Source organism: Manihot esculenta, chromosome 15, assembly GCF_001659605.2.
Source record: "Manihot esculenta cultivar AM560-2 chromosome 15, M.esculenta_v8, whole genome shotgun sequence".
Taxonomy (NCBI): Eukaryota; Viridiplantae; Streptophyta; class Magnoliopsida; order Malpighiales; family Euphorbiaceae; genus Manihot; species Manihot esculenta.
In genome coordinates, this window is record NC_035175.2 from 13,370,522 (window position 1) to 13,389,274 (window position 18,753).

At 32.6% G+C, this 18,753-nt stretch overlaps 4 protein-coding genes across 6 annotated transcripts; 3 read left to right on the forward strand and 1 right to left on the reverse strand.

The window, feature by feature from the left end:
* Positions 1-1,752: 1,752 nt before the first annotated feature.
* Positions 1,753-7,781, forward strand: LOC110601859 (uncharacterized protein YciO). 2 transcript variants are annotated; one of them, XM_021739221.2, is made up of 9 exons: positions 1,753-2,034; positions 3,000-3,115; positions 3,831-3,884; positions 3,993-4,017; positions 4,191-4,313; positions 4,812-4,978; positions 5,156-5,225; positions 6,970-7,068; positions 7,173-7,781. In XM_021739221.2, the coding sequence occupies exons 1-9, from the start codon at positions 1,831-1,833 to the stop codon at positions 7,254-7,256; spliced, it is 942 nt and encodes a 313-aa protein (XP_021594913.1). In that variant the 5' UTR covers positions 1,753-1,830; the 3' UTR covers positions 7,257-7,781. The 2 variants fall into 2 exon arrangements, with proteins under 2 accessions (XP_021594913.1, XP_021594914.1); XM_021739222.2 differs by lacking the exon at positions 7,173-7,781 and having other exon boundaries at positions 1,770-2,034; positions 6,739-7,018.
* A 2,181-nt stretch (positions 7,782-9,962) lies between these two features.
* On the forward strand, positions 9,963-11,835 carry LOC110602604 (agamous-like MADS-box protein AGL82). The gene is made up of 2 exons (XM_021740164.2): positions 9,963-10,209; positions 10,584-11,835. Exon 2 carries the CDS (start codon positions 10,588-10,590, stop codon positions 11,725-11,727), a length of 1,140 nt encoding a protein of 379 aa, XP_021595856.1. The 5' UTR covers positions 9,963-10,209; positions 10,584-10,587; the 3' UTR covers positions 11,728-11,835.
* A 470-nt stretch (positions 11,836-12,305) lies between these two features.
* Positions 12,306-16,074, forward strand: LOC110602336. 2 transcript variants are annotated; one of them, XM_021739827.2, is made up of 7 exons: positions 12,306-12,525; positions 12,617-12,657; positions 12,898-12,955; positions 13,685-13,778; positions 15,443-15,533; positions 15,615-15,680; positions 15,827-16,074. In XM_021739827.2, exons 1-7 carry the CDS (start codon positions 12,429-12,431, stop codon positions 15,917-15,919), a joined length of 540 nt encoding a protein of 179 aa, XP_021595519.1. In that variant the 5' UTR covers positions 12,306-12,428; the 3' UTR covers positions 15,920-16,074. The 2 variants fall into 2 exon arrangements, with proteins under 2 accessions (XP_021595519.1, XP_021595520.1); XM_021739828.2 differs by having other exon boundaries at positions 12,308-12,525; positions 15,449-15,533.
* A 994-nt stretch (positions 16,075-17,068) lies between these two features.
* Positions 17,069-18,415, reverse strand: LOC110602528 (probable methyltransferase At1g27930). The gene has a single exon (XM_021740064.2). It carries the CDS (start codon positions 18,198-18,200, stop codon positions 17,298-17,300), a length of 903 nt encoding a protein of 300 aa, XP_021595756.1. The 5' UTR covers positions 18,201-18,415; the 3' UTR covers positions 17,069-17,297.
* Positions 18,416-18,753: the final 338 nt, after the last annotated feature.

An 18,753-nucleotide genomic window follows, 5' to 3' on the forward strand; every position in this document is an offset into this window, starting at 1 on the left:
TTGTTAACATTGGCCATGATTGGCAACCTCCTCCTACGAACTTTTTGAAAGGCAATGTTTATACTAGTGTTGGTCCAGATTTCATGATTTTTGCTGCTGTCTTTAGAGATGCTGGTGGTGGTTTTATTGCAGCAATTTCAGGTTATTTGGATGGACTTTTTACTCCTGCAATGGCTGAGACGCTAGCAATACAGGAAGTTGTTCGTTGGCTTCATGAACGAAGATGGCATAATATTTTTTTTGGAGACAAATTTTAAGTTAGTTAATGATACTATTTGGTTCGTAGATTTATCAGATAGGTTGAATTGGAGTATTTTTGCATATGATGTTTATTCCTTACTTTCCAAACTTGTGGATGTTTCAATTTCATGGGTTCAAGGGTAAGCGAATGAATCCGCTCGTGTTCTAGCACAGGAGACTCGTTAATATGATGGCTTTCAATTCTGATCTTTTATTCCCGTTTGTATTAAGAAATTATTCTTCAAGTTTCATAATTTCAAAAATTTCCTCCTTTCATGTCAAAAAAATAAAGAGCTGCTCACTTTCATCGCTCTTGCAATGCAAATAATTGCGTTATGAGATATGGTAGCCTCATTTGTACATTAAAATAAAATATAGGCTATATTTGTTTTTTCAAAAATTAATAATTTAATTTTTATAATATGATAAAACTCATTAATTAATTTTTTTATTTTAAAAATATATTAATATATTTTTTAAAATAAAAAAAATTAATTAATAAGTTTAATATGTTAGCATAGTTTTTTTTTTGAAATGATACAACATTTGAAGTTTTTTTATTTTAAAATAAGGTTGAAGATTGGGAGAGTAAAATTTAAGAATGAGAAATATGAGATGCATTTATCACCTACATAGCATTTGAAGTTTAAAGGGCATTATCTTGCAATGAGCATAATATATTTTAATTTCATTTAAAAATTAAAAAATTTATTTTGAGTATTATTGAAAAATTCATAAAAATTTTAAATTTTAAAAAATATTAATTAGTTTAGAATTTTGAGAATTTTATCAAAAATTAAATTTTAAATATCACATTATTATAAAGTTTTTAATTTAGAAATTAATATTATCCTAAAATTTTTAATGAGAATCTCAGCTTTAAAAAGTAAGAATTGAATTTCATAAATAAATAATATATTTTTAATCACTAAATTAATCCAGCTTAATTAATATAGCTTAAATTGATTTGAAAAGCAACACTAATTAATATTTAGATACTTTATTTTAAAAATTAGACTATTAAAATTTATAATTTATACTTCCACCGTATATTTTTAAATACTTTCATTTATTTTTAAATTAATTTTACTATTAATTTCTTATATAATATCTATATATTATAATTATCAACAATTTTAATCACTTAATTTTATAATATTTATAATTTCATATATTATTATTTTTTTAATCTCCTATCACAGAATGAGAAATATAAAGAGGAACAGAGACATAGAAAATAGGAGAGATAAGAGATAAACATGAGGATGAAATTGTAATTAATTTAAAATTAAGGGATATAATTATAAAATTATAATATTATAAGAATTAAATAATAATTTAATTTCAAAATTAACATAAAAATGGTACGACGGTATGTAATTAAAGTAAAATTAAATAATTAAATAATTTAATTTATAAATACAGGAATTAATTATTATTAGTAATAAAATTTAAGAATTAAATAATAATTTTTTTTAATATTATAATATTTTACGGACTAAATAGCTATTTATTGAATATATGAATGTATGATGTGTCTTCTCTTCTCTCCGTGTTCCAGAGAGCACCAGGCTCTCGCCCATCGGAAATATGGCGGAGACGAAAATGTGCAGTTGCAGTAACACTCTGTCACTCCACTTTACGGCCGCCGCAGCAAAGCCACCACACCGTGTCTTTCCCTTTGCTAATGGCGTTTCCTTTGACTCGCTGAAGCCCCCTCGCAGCCGTGTCTTATCTATGGCCTTTAAGAGAAGCCCCAAGCGTCTCAAGTACTCCGCTCCTCGCTTTACCAAGGTCCTTTCTTCTTCTTCAATAGAACTACTAGTTTGTAGATCAAAACAATGTTTCTCTGTCATTTTTTTGGTTCGGCCGTGGATTGCTCGAAATTTCAGCATTTCATTGCAAAGGTTGTTGGTTGCTGGGAAAAGTGGAGTAATGAGATGATAAACTGTTGAATTGATTATTGCGATATCTGTTGCTTGAGAGATCGAGTGGTATAGAACTAAATACTAGTAACACTAATGGTTAAATTAGGCATACCGAAGAGTAGAAGTTGTGTTTTTATGAGGTCCAAATAGTTATAAATTTTTAAGCTATGATCTTTATTACGTCTCAACCGCTGCATACAGAGCATCGAACGTGTCTGGTTTTTTTGTGTGTGTAAGAGAGAGATAGAATTAGACAAAATCATTTTCTTAATGCTTACTAACCATTGAGAAGGCAATAACTTTTTTAATTCCTTTTTTTTTTTTGGGTATGTTGGAGTGTAGTCACTTTTGTATTCCCTGTCATGAGAGTATTAAAAATGAAAGACCTGGTGAGTTTGCTGTGTTGAACTGCTGTGAAATTCTTGAGTTTATGTAGCTGTCATTAGAATGCCTTTGGGATAATGCTAGTGTCATACTTAAACTCTTTTGAACATTTCAGTGTATGATGTAGTTTAAGAATGAGATGATTGCAGAAGCATTTTCCAAATACCAGGCAGTTTCTATGATATCACTACTATATTTCCTCTTTAGGGTTGTTTTCTTGTTTTGTGCTCCCTTTTTAAAATTTGGATATGTAAACAGATGGAAATTGATAATGTCCCACTGAAATGTTAGAAAGATTTGAGAAGTAAACTGCCTTTGGCCCAAAAGAAAGAGAGAGAGAGAGAGAGAGATAGAAAAAAACTGGCAGGCATCTTTCCATATGTTTTTTTTTTGGGTGTTTGGCTTGGTGTTTGTATATTTTATTTATGTTGGGTATGCAAATATCAGGAAGATGGCTTACTTTATGTAGAAGCCGATCCATCAGGAGGAGACAGTTGGAAGTTAGATCCAGTCGTTCAACTTTTGAAGGAGGGAGCTGTGGGTGTCATTCCTACGGATACTCTGTATGTTTGCTTTTTCAACCTTGCAACACACGCTTCTATAATATATCTTTTTAATTTATTTTGGGTTGCATCAGTTGTCAGAGTTGTATTGTCTTTAAATATGGTTTATTGATGGTCCGGGAGCTATGCTTTTGTGCTTGTACATTGGATTATATGTTTCTGGATTGGATTATGTGTCTTGGGTGGCTGATATTCAATGCTATTAATGTGAGTTATGGGATTTGTTCGTCCCTTTTAACTGTTTTTTTGGATACATATATGCATTTCGGAATTTATTGCCTTTGATTTTTTTTCTTGAAGAAACATTAATTTGGTCAACTATTAAGAAGTTAAGACAGACAGAACAGTGAAGAACAGGAAGAAGCCATAAATGTCAGAGGTTGATGGTTGCTCCAGGTATTCTTGGTTTACAAGGGTTGGGTAAGGTAGAGGTAGTTGGCAGATCCTAGGTGGCTAGGCCTGAGATTTTTTCCAGTAAAATATATGTAAAAGTTTGAAGTGCTGGAACTCTTAGAATGATAAATTTTCTTCTTCCTTTACCTACATCCTTTTTACAGCCAGACTGAGGTTAAAGTTTAATCCAACTCTTCCTCCTGGCTTATGTTGTGGTGGCCAAATATTGGCATTTAGGTGTACTAAAGTACTGTATGCTAGACTAATTGTGTTGAAAGATCCCCCATCTTTATTGTGCTTGATTTTTATTCTTTTGTGGTAGGTATGCAATAGTATGTCACCTGAAAAGTCACTCAGCCATTGAACGTCTTCGTAGGTAGATGATGTTCTACTTTAGAGCAAACTTTTAAAATTTAATTACTTAAAAATTTATTTATCAATATTAAAATTTAAGGTGACATCTATCTTGTTTTCACCATTGCAGAATAAAAAATATAGAACCTTCGAAGGCAAGAAATGTTACTTCTATTCAGCATCATTGTAACCTGCAGAAATTTTGGTGTGATGCTGAATGAGCCACTGTTTGTCATGTGCTGCATTTGATTGCCTTGCTCTGTTGTATTACTCTTCACATTGCATTTTAATCTTCATGCTTTTTTATTTGATAATATCATTTTTGCAGCCCCTTAGCATTTTATGTCACTCTTTGAGAGATATAGACATATATACAACTGGGTTCCCTTGTGGTGATGGCCACGGACATGCAAATATATTTCGAGCTGTCAAACATTGCTTACCTGGGCCTGTAAGTATGTTTATTTAAGCATTATTTACTGCTAGCATGAGGAATCTATTGTACCCGTTGGAAGCATTGTATAGCACACCAAGCCTATGACCAGACTTTCGGGCAGGACTTGCCAACCAGTGGATTTTCACATTGCACATGTTGAACCATATCAGATTTTTATTCTGCATGTAACTATATCATACGTTCCCTTCTGAACAGACAATATGCCTGATTTTCTTGAAAAGGTTCCAACTCAATGGATGAAGTTAATGGTTATTATCCTTGAATAGTCTCCAACTCAATGGATGAACTTAATGGTCATTATCCTTGAAAAGGTTCCAACTCAAGTATTTAATGGTCATATTGAGATTTTTTCATAATTCAGTTTCTAATGGACCTGCACGTTTTATGCTCTACATTTTTTTTCTGTCATGATATTGTATTGGAATTTTTGTGGGTCCTAGAGATGCCTCATGCTAAATGCTTTTGGATCGTAACTTTGCATCTCTTTGGCAGTATACTTTCATCTTAAATGCAAGCAAAGAATTACCTAAACATTGTGTGAGGTATGGGACCACGACTGCCAAATATGCTACTAGGAAAAATGTGGGTGTTCGCATCCCTGATGATGCCATATGTCAAGGAATACTGGAGAAGATGGATGCACCTCTTATATCCACAAGGTTGGTTTGTTTTCGTATCAGTTTTTGTTCTTTTTTAACAGTTTATTAGCTGAAAACCAAGGGAATGCATGTACTATGTGTTTTACAGCATTTTCATTGCTGATGTGGATATCATAGCACTAAAGAAATGACTTCCTTTGCTTTCAGTTTAGACTGATCGTGAGTTTCTTGTATCAGTGTCAAGTGGCCCAAGGATAATGAGTGGATGATAGATCCTGTTGTGATAGCTGATATATATGGACCAGAGGTATGATTCTATTTATATACGCACCGTTTGCATGTTGCTGTTTAATAACTGTATTAAATTATTATTATTAACTTTTTGCCATAAACTGAGTGTTAATTAGCATTTGCTTGAAAATGCTAAGAGATGTCAGTATTTATTTGCATATGCATTTTTGATGACTTGTCAATCTATAAGATTCTTGCTGGCTGGGAACTTGTTTGGCTCCTTTTCTAGTGTGTCACTGGTGCCTTTTGATATGGTGTTCTGCTACAATTTCTTTTACCTATGAAAATGTTTAATCTTTTTTATATTCTTGCTTTCAGATTTTTTAGGTTTCAGACTCTTAAACTATTATTTATGTTACATTCTTAACCTTTCTTCTTTTTTATTTTAACCAAAAAGGTAAAAATAAAAACCTTAACGTTTGGTCCAATAGTTAATTCAGCACTTATTGTTCAAGTTGGGTCAGTCGGCCACATTAAGTATTAATTTTGGTCCAATTTATTCTAAAATGTATGTTACATGAGAGGAAAATTAAATGTGCAATTTTTGAGACCCACAAGATCCATAATCCAGCATATATTAAAGCCAAAAGGTCAAAAAAGCACTTCAAGTTTAGGTGAATAGTCAATTTGGCCCCATTAAGGTCAATTTGGATCAGTTACACTTACACCTATATAGATTTTTATTTTGGATACGTTGATAGAAAAACAATAAAAATAACAACGGACTATTGAAAAAGATAAAGGTTAATTAAAAAAAAAAAGCAGCAATTTGATTTTAAAATAAATTAAGAAAATTCAATAGTAATAACAATCAATAAAAAATAAAAATCAGTAATTTATTTATAAAATTCATTAAAAATTGTAGAAGTGAAAAATTGATGAAAATACCAATAAAAAATTATAAAATTGATTATTAGCTCATACATGATGAAATTGAAAGGTAATTTTGAATTAAAAAAAACTATCATCACTCATACAATTATCAAGAGGAAAGAGGAATTAAAAAAAATAAGCCAAAAGAAGGGAAAAGAGATAAAAAAAAAAAAAAAAGTAAAGCCAAGGAAACCATGATGAAATTAAATTAGAACTGTTGTTACTTTGTTGGAAGGTGGAATTTGATCGGCATAAACAAGGGGCAATTGCGTTGGCATCACCATGCGTAGCATCCATCTTTATTCAAAATTTGATCTGAGAGTGAACAACTTCTACTGCGCATACAGACATTTTTATAGTAGCTATACCTTTGTTTTTCCCTTGCATATAAATAATAAAGGCTAAAGGGTTCCATAAATGGTACAAACTCACGTCATTCATTAATACAAGAATGGTGGGTGCAAAAGGGTCATTTTAGTCCAAGCAGAATTTTTTATTTTTAAGGTTCATATTGATTCAAACTGAACATTAGAGTTCAAATTGACTATTTTCCTGAAATTGAAGAGCTTTGTTAACCTTTGGCTTTAATTGATATTTCGATGATGGATTTTATGAGACCTACAAAACGACATATTTAACTTCCATGTTTGTCACAGGAGTTGCGTGTTGAATTGAACCGAAATTAAGATTTTGAAGGCTCAGTTGGCTCAACTTGAACATTATGGGTGAAATTAACTATTAACTCAAACATTATGGGGGTTTTAACCGTTTGGCACCTTCATTGTATTAGTTGGTTTTGGAGGGCATAGTTGCCGGGGTTAGATAATATTATCGATGGTTTGGGTCAATTTTGTTCCTTCTAAAATGGTTGAGACATATGTATGAAGGGTCTTGATTTTGTTGTTGATGGTGGTGTACGAGTGGCGGATCCTTCCACTGTGGTTGACATGACTGGTGTTCCTCCGAGAGTAATACGACAAGGGAAGGTAATTATTGTAAATTATCTCTATGTATTCAGGGCATGCTAGGTTTACATTTTGCTTTTATTGCTTAATGCAGCTATTTTGATTTCATGGTTTATACTGTTCAGGGACCTAAATTAGACTGGATGGTAGCAGAAGATGATATTGAATCTGGATTTCATGCAGAAGATCTCATCCCGTCTGCTACTTAGGGACCATAACCTTGTACAGAACCATGTTTCAAGTGATTTCAGAATTCTGACAGCTTAGCTTCTCATGGTGAAGTGCTAGTTTTTGATTGGAGACTTGGCGCCTTCCCAGCAACTTGGTAAGACATACAGACATTTTGCAAATTTTATTGAAGAAATGGCGAGCATACATGTATAAAAGCTACAGTATTGAAGACTTATAATGAGTGAGCTTATGGTTCTTGTGAAAAGCAATATGTTTCTGGAAGCCCAACTGGGGTGATTTTACGTCAAATTGTTTGTTGCATCAAATGTCTATAGATTGCTTTATGTTTGAATATAATGAGGTTGTCCGATTGCCTTAATCCAACTCCCGAAGCTACCGATATTCAGTTGTTTGTTGTCTGGATGTGGAAAGTTAACTATCAACTTTCATACTTGACAAATTTATGGAAGTTGTTAGGATTGTATACTAATGTGTTGTGACTTGTAGCTTGATAAAGGGCATTCAATCTCATATTGCAAGAAATCCAAGAATTTCTGGGTTCAGTAGGCCTGGTTTTCAATAGTGTTTTTTTTTTTTTTTTGAGAAATAGTATTATCCCAAAAAAATTGCAAAGGATGTTCCCACTGGGTGAAGATATGCATTTATGAACTCGTTTTATCCTAGTTTTACAAGTGATCTAAATAATTGAAATCGTTGAAAAACAAATTGTGATAGTCTAATTAAGTTTTTTTTTTAATTAGTCTAATTAGTTTTTAATGATATCATCCACACCAATCATATATTTATGAACTTGCATTATATTTAATTTTGAAAAAAAAATTCATTAATCAATTTTTTAGTTTTAAAAAATATAAAAAAATATTTCTGGAATTTTAAAACAATCTTAATATTTCTTTTAAAAAATTGCTCAATAATTATTTGTTTATATGAAAGAGATGCAGAGTATAATGATGGACTATACAAAATGGGAGTTAGCATTTTTCTTTTTCTGGTGAATATCTCACAATAAGTATTATAGAATTTCAAATTTAAAAATTTCAGTCAGTTTATCCTGATTGGATAATAATTTAATCTATTAAATTAGGCTTAATAAGAATTAAATCATTGTGAATTTAACAAAATTGAATATATGTTAAATTTATTTAGGTTGGATTTGGGAAGCATTCAATGAGTTGAAAACTGAATTTTGTTGATTTGTGGAAGCGGAATTGAACTAGCAGAAAATTGAATGGTCCAAACCATCTTTGTTCAGTTGGATGGTTAGGCTATTTAATGGATTTTTAATTTTAGGCATTATTATTAGTATTATATGATTTAATTAAAATATTTTAGTATTAACTTTTTAAATTAATCACAAAAAATTTTATTTTTTAAAATTTTTATAATTTATTATACTAATTTAATTAACAATTAAACTCTGAATTTTATATGTTGTGCACATTTATACTTCACCGTATTTGACGGAATTGCCGCATCATGTTGCGAAGTGAGTAAATTTTAAAATATAATTAATAAAAATTTAAAATATTAAAGTGTAATTATAATTTTTTTTTTAACTTTATATTTTTTTATTTTATTTAAAATTAAAATTTATAATAATTAAAATATTTGATATTATTATTATTGTTTGTTTTAATCTTATCAATAATTTAGACATATCAATTTATATTAATTCAAATTTAAATTAACTCATTTTCTAAATTATTTTTTTTAAATTCACACTAATTATTATTTTAATTAAAAAATACATAATGAAAAATATGGTCGAAAATATTTTATAAAAAAAAGCTATTTAAAAAAACATATTGTGAAGATGAAATTTAATTGGACATTAAATTAGTATAGTGCAATTATAACTGTATTGTTAATTATACTTTTTAAATTTTTTTAATTATTTTCAACTATATTATTAATCAGGTATTTTTTTTAAATTATAATAATATTTAGAGTAGATTTATGAAAAAATAATTTTGGATTTAGATTAATTCAAAATTGAATTAATATAAAATAGTATATTTAAATTATGAATAAAACTAAAAGAATATATTATAATAATAATATAAATTTTTAATATTATGAACTTTAATTTTAAATATAATGGCAAAAAAAATTTTAAAATTATACTCTTGACAGTGAAAATAACAGTGGGATATATTTGAGATAATATATAAAATTTAGAATTTAATTAGTAATTAAATTAATATAAAGTATAATTATAAAAATTTAAAAATGATATATTTTTTATTAATTCTAAAGGTATTAAATAAAAAAATTAAATTGAAAATTACCATTTTTTAAAGAAAATTTTCAAATTTATATGCCTATCAGAAAACTATTTGATTCAGTTTTATCAATAAAGACTATATAATAGTATTTATAAATAATAAAAGTATTTTAATAGAATTTAAAAATTATAAAAATTAACTAATGAATTTATTAAAAATTTAAGGACCTAATAATAATTTTCCCTTAAAAAAAATTCTAAAATAATACAATGTAAAACACAGACTAACGAGATATAACTTTCTAACTAAAAATTAGAACAATAGACCACACGAAAAGCACGCCCAAATATTCTTTTTTAGTTCCTACAAATATATGGATCCGACATCGTTTTCTTAATAGACAGAAAAAAAAGTAATCTTTCCATAGAATCAACGCAGCTTTATATGCATTAATTAGCGATCCTAATAAGACAGCAAAATCAACTTTCCCTCTCATATATCATCTAAATGGCAGATTCGCAATCTTCTCTTCTTATTTTCACCATATAAAAAAATCATAATCATTACTTTAATTTGCTTCCATAATAAGAAAGAGAAAATTTCTCTTCAAATCATGAAAATCCCATCTCGTAATTTCCTATATAGAGAGAGAGAAGGCCATGAACATCAACTGCTATTGCTACTTAAGGCCATAGAAGAAGAACTCCATTGTTGTTGGCTTTGATAGGTATTCGCAAGCTAAAAGGTACTTTCTCTGCTTTCCCCTTCTGTAATTTCGTACTAAGCCAACAAAAACTACTTTTCCACTTTTTATTCAAATGGGTATGGCTGAAACTTTAAAAACAATTTCAATAGAAGTGAGTTAAAAGACGATTAAATTTTAATTTGGGTGAAGTTAAGAGAAGCACATGCTCCTATGAATGCTAGTTTTCTGTTCATTAATTATGCATGGGTGAAAATATTTTTCTTTAAATACCTTAATTTCACTAATTTTATACGTAATCGATGGCTGAAAAGTTAGTGTTCATATGAGTATGTGCTTTTCGTATCCTCTCGCTTTCAACTTTCTTGAATTTGGGTTTCTGCTGATGATATTTAAGCTTGTTTAATTTGTGTCAGATAAATGGGTCACAGTAGAATTAAAATGGAATTAATAAGGAAGGAGAGCACTCGGATGAACACCTTTCAAAAGAGGAAGAAAAGTTTGCTAAAGAAGATTTCAGAGTTTTCAATTCTTTGCGGCGTTGAAGCTTGCCTGATCATTTTCGGACCCAAACAGAAAGATGAACAAGTCATCAAGCTGGAAGCCACCTGGCCATCAAATCCTGATGAGATTAAGAGAATTATAAACAAGTACAAGAAAACTGATCAGGCAAGAAGATGTTACCAGGTTTCTGACTACTTTGCAGACAAAAAGAAGAAAGTTGATATGGAGATTTCTAAGTTGCACAAGCAAATTTACGAAGTTCCACTGTGGGATGTTCGTCTCGATGGTTTCTTGGAGGATCAATTGCAGGTTTTGATCGCTCAGTTAGACAAGAAAATAGAAGTTGCAGATAGAAAACTTGACAGGTTTCAGGAAAATCAGATTCTGATGGATGAATTTGCAACGAGAATGCTTTACAGTTCTCAAATCATGGAGAATTACATGAACAGAAGCAACAGTGTCAGGAATTTTAGCAACTTTCATCACCTTTTCTCTGATGTGATGCCATTGCCCGTTAACTGTTTCCTGCCAGGGCAGAGCTCGTACATGATTCCATCAAATTCAAACTTGCAGATTTTCTCTGATTACCAAACGAGTATGAGTATAAAATTAATGGACAGGAACAGTTACAGCAGCAACTTGGCTAACTTGCAGCTGCAACCGTTCTCTGATCCGAAGCCATTGGGTGTTCAACTACAAATGCATTCCCAGCAAATCCAGAGTTCTCCAGGGACTGCAACAAGTCCAAATTTTCTGGAAGATCTGACGACGATGGCCAAGGATCAGTACACCGGCAATCAATATGGTGTCAGGACAAATAGTAATGTTCCAAGCTTTCCAAGTCTGTCTTATCTTAACCCTTCGCCTTTGATGTGGGACAATGTGACATTCAACAATGCTGACGCTTCTTCTGGCAATATTGGATCCTCCTTGCAGACAATCCTGCCGAGAATGCAACTTCCCATGTCGAGTTTTTCTGATCAGATGAGTCATTGTCAGGAAGACAATTTTAGTTCTAACATTGGATCTGGAAAGATAGAACGAATCTGGAAATAGATGTGGGATTTTGAAGATGTTTTGATTCAGAGATAGCTTGAAGCTAGACAGCTAGTGGTTTTGGATTTGGAATAATCATATTTAACAGCAGTTTATTACACTGGCAGAATTCAGGCATTTCATTATTAGATTTTTCTTATTTAATTATAAATAGAGATCCTAATTATCATTCACTTTAATTTAACATAATTATATGTAATTGCTTTACATAATTAAAAAAATAATTAATTGATAAAAACTAACATATAACTTAATTCTTATAATGTGAGAAGAATTAATTAATATGATGGATTAATTAATTAATGATTTTTTAAAAAAATTATTTCTTATAGTTGGTTTAATTGGATTTTTTAAAAATTAATGATTTTTAAAAAAAGAACTAAATAGTTGGTTCTTATAGAATATATGATATTTTAATTCGATAATTTAAAAAAGACGGATTAATTAATTTCATAAAATTCAGATTTAATAGTAATTTACTCTGAATTTATCTACTATTCGGGCTAAAATGCAATATGATAAAACCTTATGGGTTAAATTCTAATATGCAAATTTCTTAATTGCGAGTAAGAAAGGGAGTTTATCTCAAATCTTGCAGAAAGCGACACTTATTTCAGGGAGTTGTGTCCTCCCGTTAACCACTATTTCTTCTCCTTCAAAACAAGAGGTTGCGGAGCTTTTCCCATCTGTAAAATTCGACAATGGCTCATAGTTCAGAGCTACAAAGCAATGGAATGCTATCAAGAGAACAGTTGCTTTTTCTCTTTGATCGCTTCTCTCAACTCACTTCTCAGCCTGGTAAACTCTCATGCCTTTCCCCTTAATCTCTAATTTCCTTTATTTTCCTTTCTGGTTAATCATTTTCTTTTTTCTGTATGTGCTGAATCAGATGTGAAGAGAAGAATTAAAGATGCCGTGGATGATAAACAGGTCATGTACCCTTTTGATTATTGCTCTTTTTGTTGCTGTATTTTGCTTTACCTCCAGTTTTATTTCCTCATTATCTTTGGGCCTGAAAAGTGAGAATTGAGGGTTAGAAATATGCGTTGTTTTTTAGTTGATAGCTGTTGGGGGACAATTTTGCCTCTTGATTAAGTGATGGTTTTGGTAGTCGGGATAATTAAGCATTTCTTCTTTTTGTTTCTTGAAAATTGTTTTGATGTTGTGCAGGAAGCTGTTGCTGTTACCACTGCAATCCAGGAAGCCATATTTTTGGAGATGGGGGTTGGTGAGTCTTTCTGTTTGCTAATGTATTGGACCACTGGTCAACTAGGGAAAAATTCTGTATATGCAATTATTGATGTTTTGGCTACCTGAGAGAGTACTTCTTCCTTATCATTCCTATGAAAACTTGAGGAACAAACTCCTCTTATTTTTATCTGTGGTTGAATTCCCAAGCTATTGAAGCTAGTTGGCAAAATATTGTTTCATCTTGTATTGTATTAAAGCAAACTTCAAATTTCTGCAAGGTTTGGCATCTTATAATAACCTAGGGTGACAAGTTGAAAACAATTAATAGCGTGATAGGTTTTATTCATTAATTTTGTTTTTAGTTCGATTATGTAAGTTTGTTTATGTTTATGTTAATCTCATAGCCCTCTGTGGTTGTACTGACTCTACTCTTAGAGCTTTGGGAATTTATACTGATTGCTGAACCAGTAATCATATGGTGAATATGCTAGGAAGTTTAAAATAACGCATGAAGTTTGTAGGTTGATGGAGAGCGTACACACTCTTGTTCTGGCTTTATCATTATTTTATTTTTTTTACTCTTTCATCACTTCTATCTCAATCATGGCATCACAATGTTTAGAAGTCAGCATTAACTGAGAGTTTGTAGTCATGATGAGATGAACTTTTAGTTTTCAAGATGTAATTCTTGACAATGAAAGAGCAGCTTTATGGCGGTTATTTGTAGTTCTTGCATGGCGTCTAAAACTACTTTCTCATATTGCAGATCCAAGTTTTGGTATTTCATGCCTGGGGAAAGTGAATATGGTTTATGAGAATGATCAGGATTTGATGATTCGCTTCTATAAATTTGTTGCAAGGTGAGCCTTTCCTCTATTCTCTTGATATGGTTATTCTGAGGGCAGTAATCTTGACATGGCATTCAAGTTAGTCATCATGTAAGAATTTCATTTGTGTGCGGTAGCTTGTTTGACCTTTTGGGGAATATAATATCATTTTTGTGTTGTCTTCAAAGCAGAGAAACCCCTTATCTCTTTTTGTGACCTTTAATTTACAGTGTCACTGAAGCCTTTCTTGCATTGTGGTCCTTCTATGCAGTAGGTATACAAGTAGAATATCGTTAAAGGTTGTGAAAGATACACTTGAGAGTGCAAGTGCTGCAAGTACCAAATTCAATTCTTTTTTTTTTCCCCTTTGTTTGCTCTTCTGCTTTGGGCTTTTGCTAGCATGGATTGAGGTAAAGTAGTGCTGGGATGGGGATTTTAAGCTAAGAGATCTATCCTATCACTAACAATCAGTTTACGACTTGAGTTGCTGCCAAGAGCAGTGACACCATATTGATACTTATAATAATCACAAACCTACTGAAGACAAACAACTTGTAACTTCTGTGGGCACCTAAAGCTTGCGTCTATCTCTTTACAAACTGACAAAATTATATTATTGGCATTACTGATGCTAATTTGTTGAAGTGCATGTCCCTTTTTATTGAAGTGAAATACATGCTTGGAAATCTTTTGATGGATAATTATCCTGCTCCCAACCCCCCACCCTCCCCACTTCCTTTTTGTTCCTGGTTTAACTTGGTGTATCAACTTCAGTGTGTGCTTGTCCATTTTCCCATGTAGCTTGTCACCATCTCATTGACATGCATTCAGTTGCTTTTATTTGAAGTTAAATGGGTTCAGTTTTGGGCCACCCACGGTGGTTCAAACCAGACGACTCCTTTTTTTGTTATGATGAAATTTAGAGAGAGAGAGAATCTTCCCATGCATGTGCACTTGCAGAAAAGCGGTGGAACAACTTCCTAATGGTTTAACAAAATGGAAATTTTGCCCTGACATTAAGCAATGGCACAAAGGCCATTTCACATGCATGTGGGTTGCAGATAACTTCCTTAGGGAAGTTATGCTGCATAGTGAGCCTCAAAATGGTTTTAGACAATTCAAAATAATTTTGAGTGGAGTATCCATTTTTGGCATAGTCTGGCTAAGAGCTACAACTTGCATGGTGAGGATTCTTTGGCAATAGAGTCATAGAAATTGAGCCACGATTTTAAGCAGCAGTTAACATAGTTTCCCCAGGCAGAAAAATTGAGTATTTTCTGCAGCAAGGGTATGTTGTGTCTGCTCTTGGGTGTACATTATCTAAACAAGGTCTTCCTCTCTCTCTCTCTCTCTCTCTCTCTCACGTTTTGCATCCTTGGACTACAAATAAATCATTTCCGCAATGCCTGGTACATATAAGCAATTATTAATGCATGTGGTCTGTTATATCAATGTGATTATATGTTAGGCTAGTGATACATGTCTTGAGGCAATGGGTTTTTGCATGCATATGGATTATGGTCCTTGGGTTTAATTTCCCAACGTGTTTCATTGTCTCTGGGGTAGTTTGCTACTTTACTTAAGGCAGCAAAAGTGTCATCTAATTTGTAATTGTCCACACATTTATAATGGAAAATGCCGTATTTACAAATTGGGTTATGTAATTCTGTGTGGTGCATTGTTGATTTTCTGCCAAGTGACAGTGAAGAGATGGCATGTGATGAGGCTGAGCTTGGACCAGAAGAGTTTACTGAAAAAATGCTCAATCAACAAAAATTACACGAACAGGTACTGTCTAGCTACATTTTGGTGTGAGTTTTGATGAAGGATGCTGCTAAAAGGTGCATGCTGTTCTTATTTTTATTTCAGCAACTGGAGATGCTAAAGTACATGCGCAAATTTCACCTGGAAGACCAATCTGCAATCCTTGAAAAGGTATATGCCTGTATGTGATAACATTTGTGATTTTGCTTGCTATATATTCACACATATTATTTAAAGTTTGCTTTAGAAACCTATTGGATAATTTTGCCTTACAAAAGACCTCTTCCTACCTCTCCCTCGGATCTTTTGTTATTCAGTTGCACCAGCAGATGCAAGATGCCGATTTTATTGGTGCGGCATCAGTTTTATCATCAGAACAAATTCAGGATGTTGTTCGAAGGAGGGTGTGACCTTTATTTATACCAAGGTAGATCAGAATTCATTCATCAGTTGGCCTAGTTCCAGTTTAGCAGAGTTCTTTCAGTTTTTACTTTATGCGAGCCGTTTTTTGTTGTAGCAAATGCTTCTATATACAATAGAACTTCTTTTCTCTGTGTTTATCTAATTTTACCCTCTGGCATTCTCTACATCAAGCAAAAGCGCATTCAATTATCAGCTTCTGCCTCTACCCATCCTATTTGGTTATCATATTGCTCTGTGCTCAGCTTTGCTATTCCCATTTGGACTATTAACTTCTCGTAACTTTTTTAACCTTAAGCCTCACCATCTTTAACCCCAAAAGCCACCTTGATAGCTCTGCAGGGAACAAGAAAAGCTAAAGCAAGTAGCACAGTTTAGTTGTAACCAGAGGGTTCCTAGGTAGTTTTATGAACTCTTGTCTACATGATTGAGCATTAGCCAGAAGAGCCTGTAGATGACCAGTCTTAGGCCGACCATTAAATCATTTGCTCTAATTCATTTAATAAACAACAGAGTTTCAAAATTTCTAATTTAGACTGTCGTTTAAGTAAAGCAAATGACTTGATGATCAGCACGAAGACACGTCGTTTATATGCTGAGTAATCTCATATGATCCTCTGCCGATAGAACTTGAAATGTGTGCTCATGCTTCATTGTAGAATCGGTTTCCAATTTTAATGATTCTCTCAAGCTCTCAATTATTTATATATTTCATCAAATTTTTAATTGTTCATCTAAATCTGTTCATGTACATTTTCTGAATCCTTGCCTTTATATAAAGTAACCTTTTACTCCTTGATTTAGATGAAAATGAAGATGAAGTTTCAGCACCAAGAGAAATAACGAGGAAATCCACTAAGATACTACAGTTTCATTAAGTATTTTATTATTTTTTCATCCGAGGGAAATGAAGAATGATAATTTTGGGGGGCTAAAGGGATGATTGCATGCCGGCCACATTCAATTGGAATGATGCAACTAAATCAATGGGCAACCTGCTTTTCACCCTCAAAATTAGCTTTGATTTTGCGTGCCACTCACCCTTACCATAATGATAAAAACAAAAACTCAATTTATCGACTAAAACAAATACTAGGATAAATTGTATAATCGAAGAAAATTATAATTTTAATAAATTAAAATCATTAGCTTGTGAAATTTTCACAACATATATGTATATTACCAATGTAGTTCAATCTCTTGATACTATAGAATCCTCGAATTTCAGCCCTAATCATCGAAGCCAACGTATGTTTTTTAACTAAATTAAACAATCATAAGTCTATCTAATATCCTATTGGTAGGAATTTCCCCTTAATAAAAAAAAATGCAAATTGATTACTAAAATAAACAAAAATTTCTCTAAATTTAGCAAAAACTAGAATAATCATCGCTGCTGTTCCTATTAGCAAGAGATGGTATCTCAAAATGCCAAAGCCTCCCCACGCCCTTCACCAAATACTTCTTGCACAGAAACTCCTTTGCATAAACCTTCTCCACCCTCCTATCCACGTCATGCAGGTAGACATGAGTCACACCTGGACGAGTCCTGGCACGCGCCATCACTGCCGCTGAGAATATCGCTCCCATCCTCCCTGGTGCTTGTGCAAAATACCCTCGTGGCGCGTCTAGCATAATCACATCCCATTCTTTATCCAATACCTCGTTCGGTAACATGCTCAGTGCTAACTTGCACCGTGTGTTGCCCTTCAGGCGAACGTCCGGCGGCATGCAATCCTTCTCTCGCTTGTAAAAAGTGAGAAGCTTGTCTGCTTCTTGTAGTTGCGTTTGGTACTTGACTACGTAGGCGCGTAGATTTGGAGCGCGTTGGAGAACTTTATGGACCCACTTTGGATCTTCTTCTAGGAATATAGTGGTGCCACGTGGATTTAGTGCGGTCCACATTAGGGAATCGTGGCCCATTCCGAAGACGAGTAAATTGCAGGGAGCCAGAGCTTTTAGGACATCGAAAGAAAGACTGATTTCGGCACGTGATTGCTGTGGGACCACACGTGACGTCGCGTAATGAAGAACGGCTTCAAGCTGTGTCCGGGTGGTAGCACACTTGTCCGTCTCCGGTGATTTATCTGTGCCGCTTAAGGAGCACAAGAAGGGCTGGGACGACGTCGACGATCCTGCAATGCTGCCGGCGACGAGTAGACCGGCGGTGAAAGAGGCAACGACGAGAAAAACAATGAACCAGGGCTTCTCTGAGAACAAGTGGCGATGGTTCTTCATCTCTGAATAGCTGTTTTGTTGTCTCTTCTTCATCGTTTTTTTTTCTTGGAGGGATTTTTGCTTGGAGATGTGAAGAAGAAGAAGAATAAAAAAAAGTGGGCAATGTTTTTTTTTTTTAAAAAAAAATTTTGTGTTTCTAAGTTTGCAAAGAGCTCATCTGCCTTATATGGAGAAGAAATGGAGGAGTGATGGAGAAGAATTGTAAAGAAATTAGAGGTGTGAATGATGGAGAGGAAAGTGGAGTCAATCACAAAGTAATACTTACTTTAAAAAATGGCGACATGCATTTTTTTAGGATATAACTTATTTTTCCCACTTATTTTGGAGGATGATTTGCCAACTAATTAACTATGAAGTTTGCAATCATTAAACTTAAAAATAAATAAATAAATAAATCGTATCTAATTATTATTATTTTTTAAAATATTGAAATCTCCCATGCATTGGTTAGCTAATAATTAAAAAAATAATAAAAATTTATAATTAACCCTTCGTCTTCTAAATACTAATTAAAACACGAAAATGGCAAAATAATAATAAAAGCTACTAATTTTGTTTTATATGTAACAAGATTTCACTATTTTTA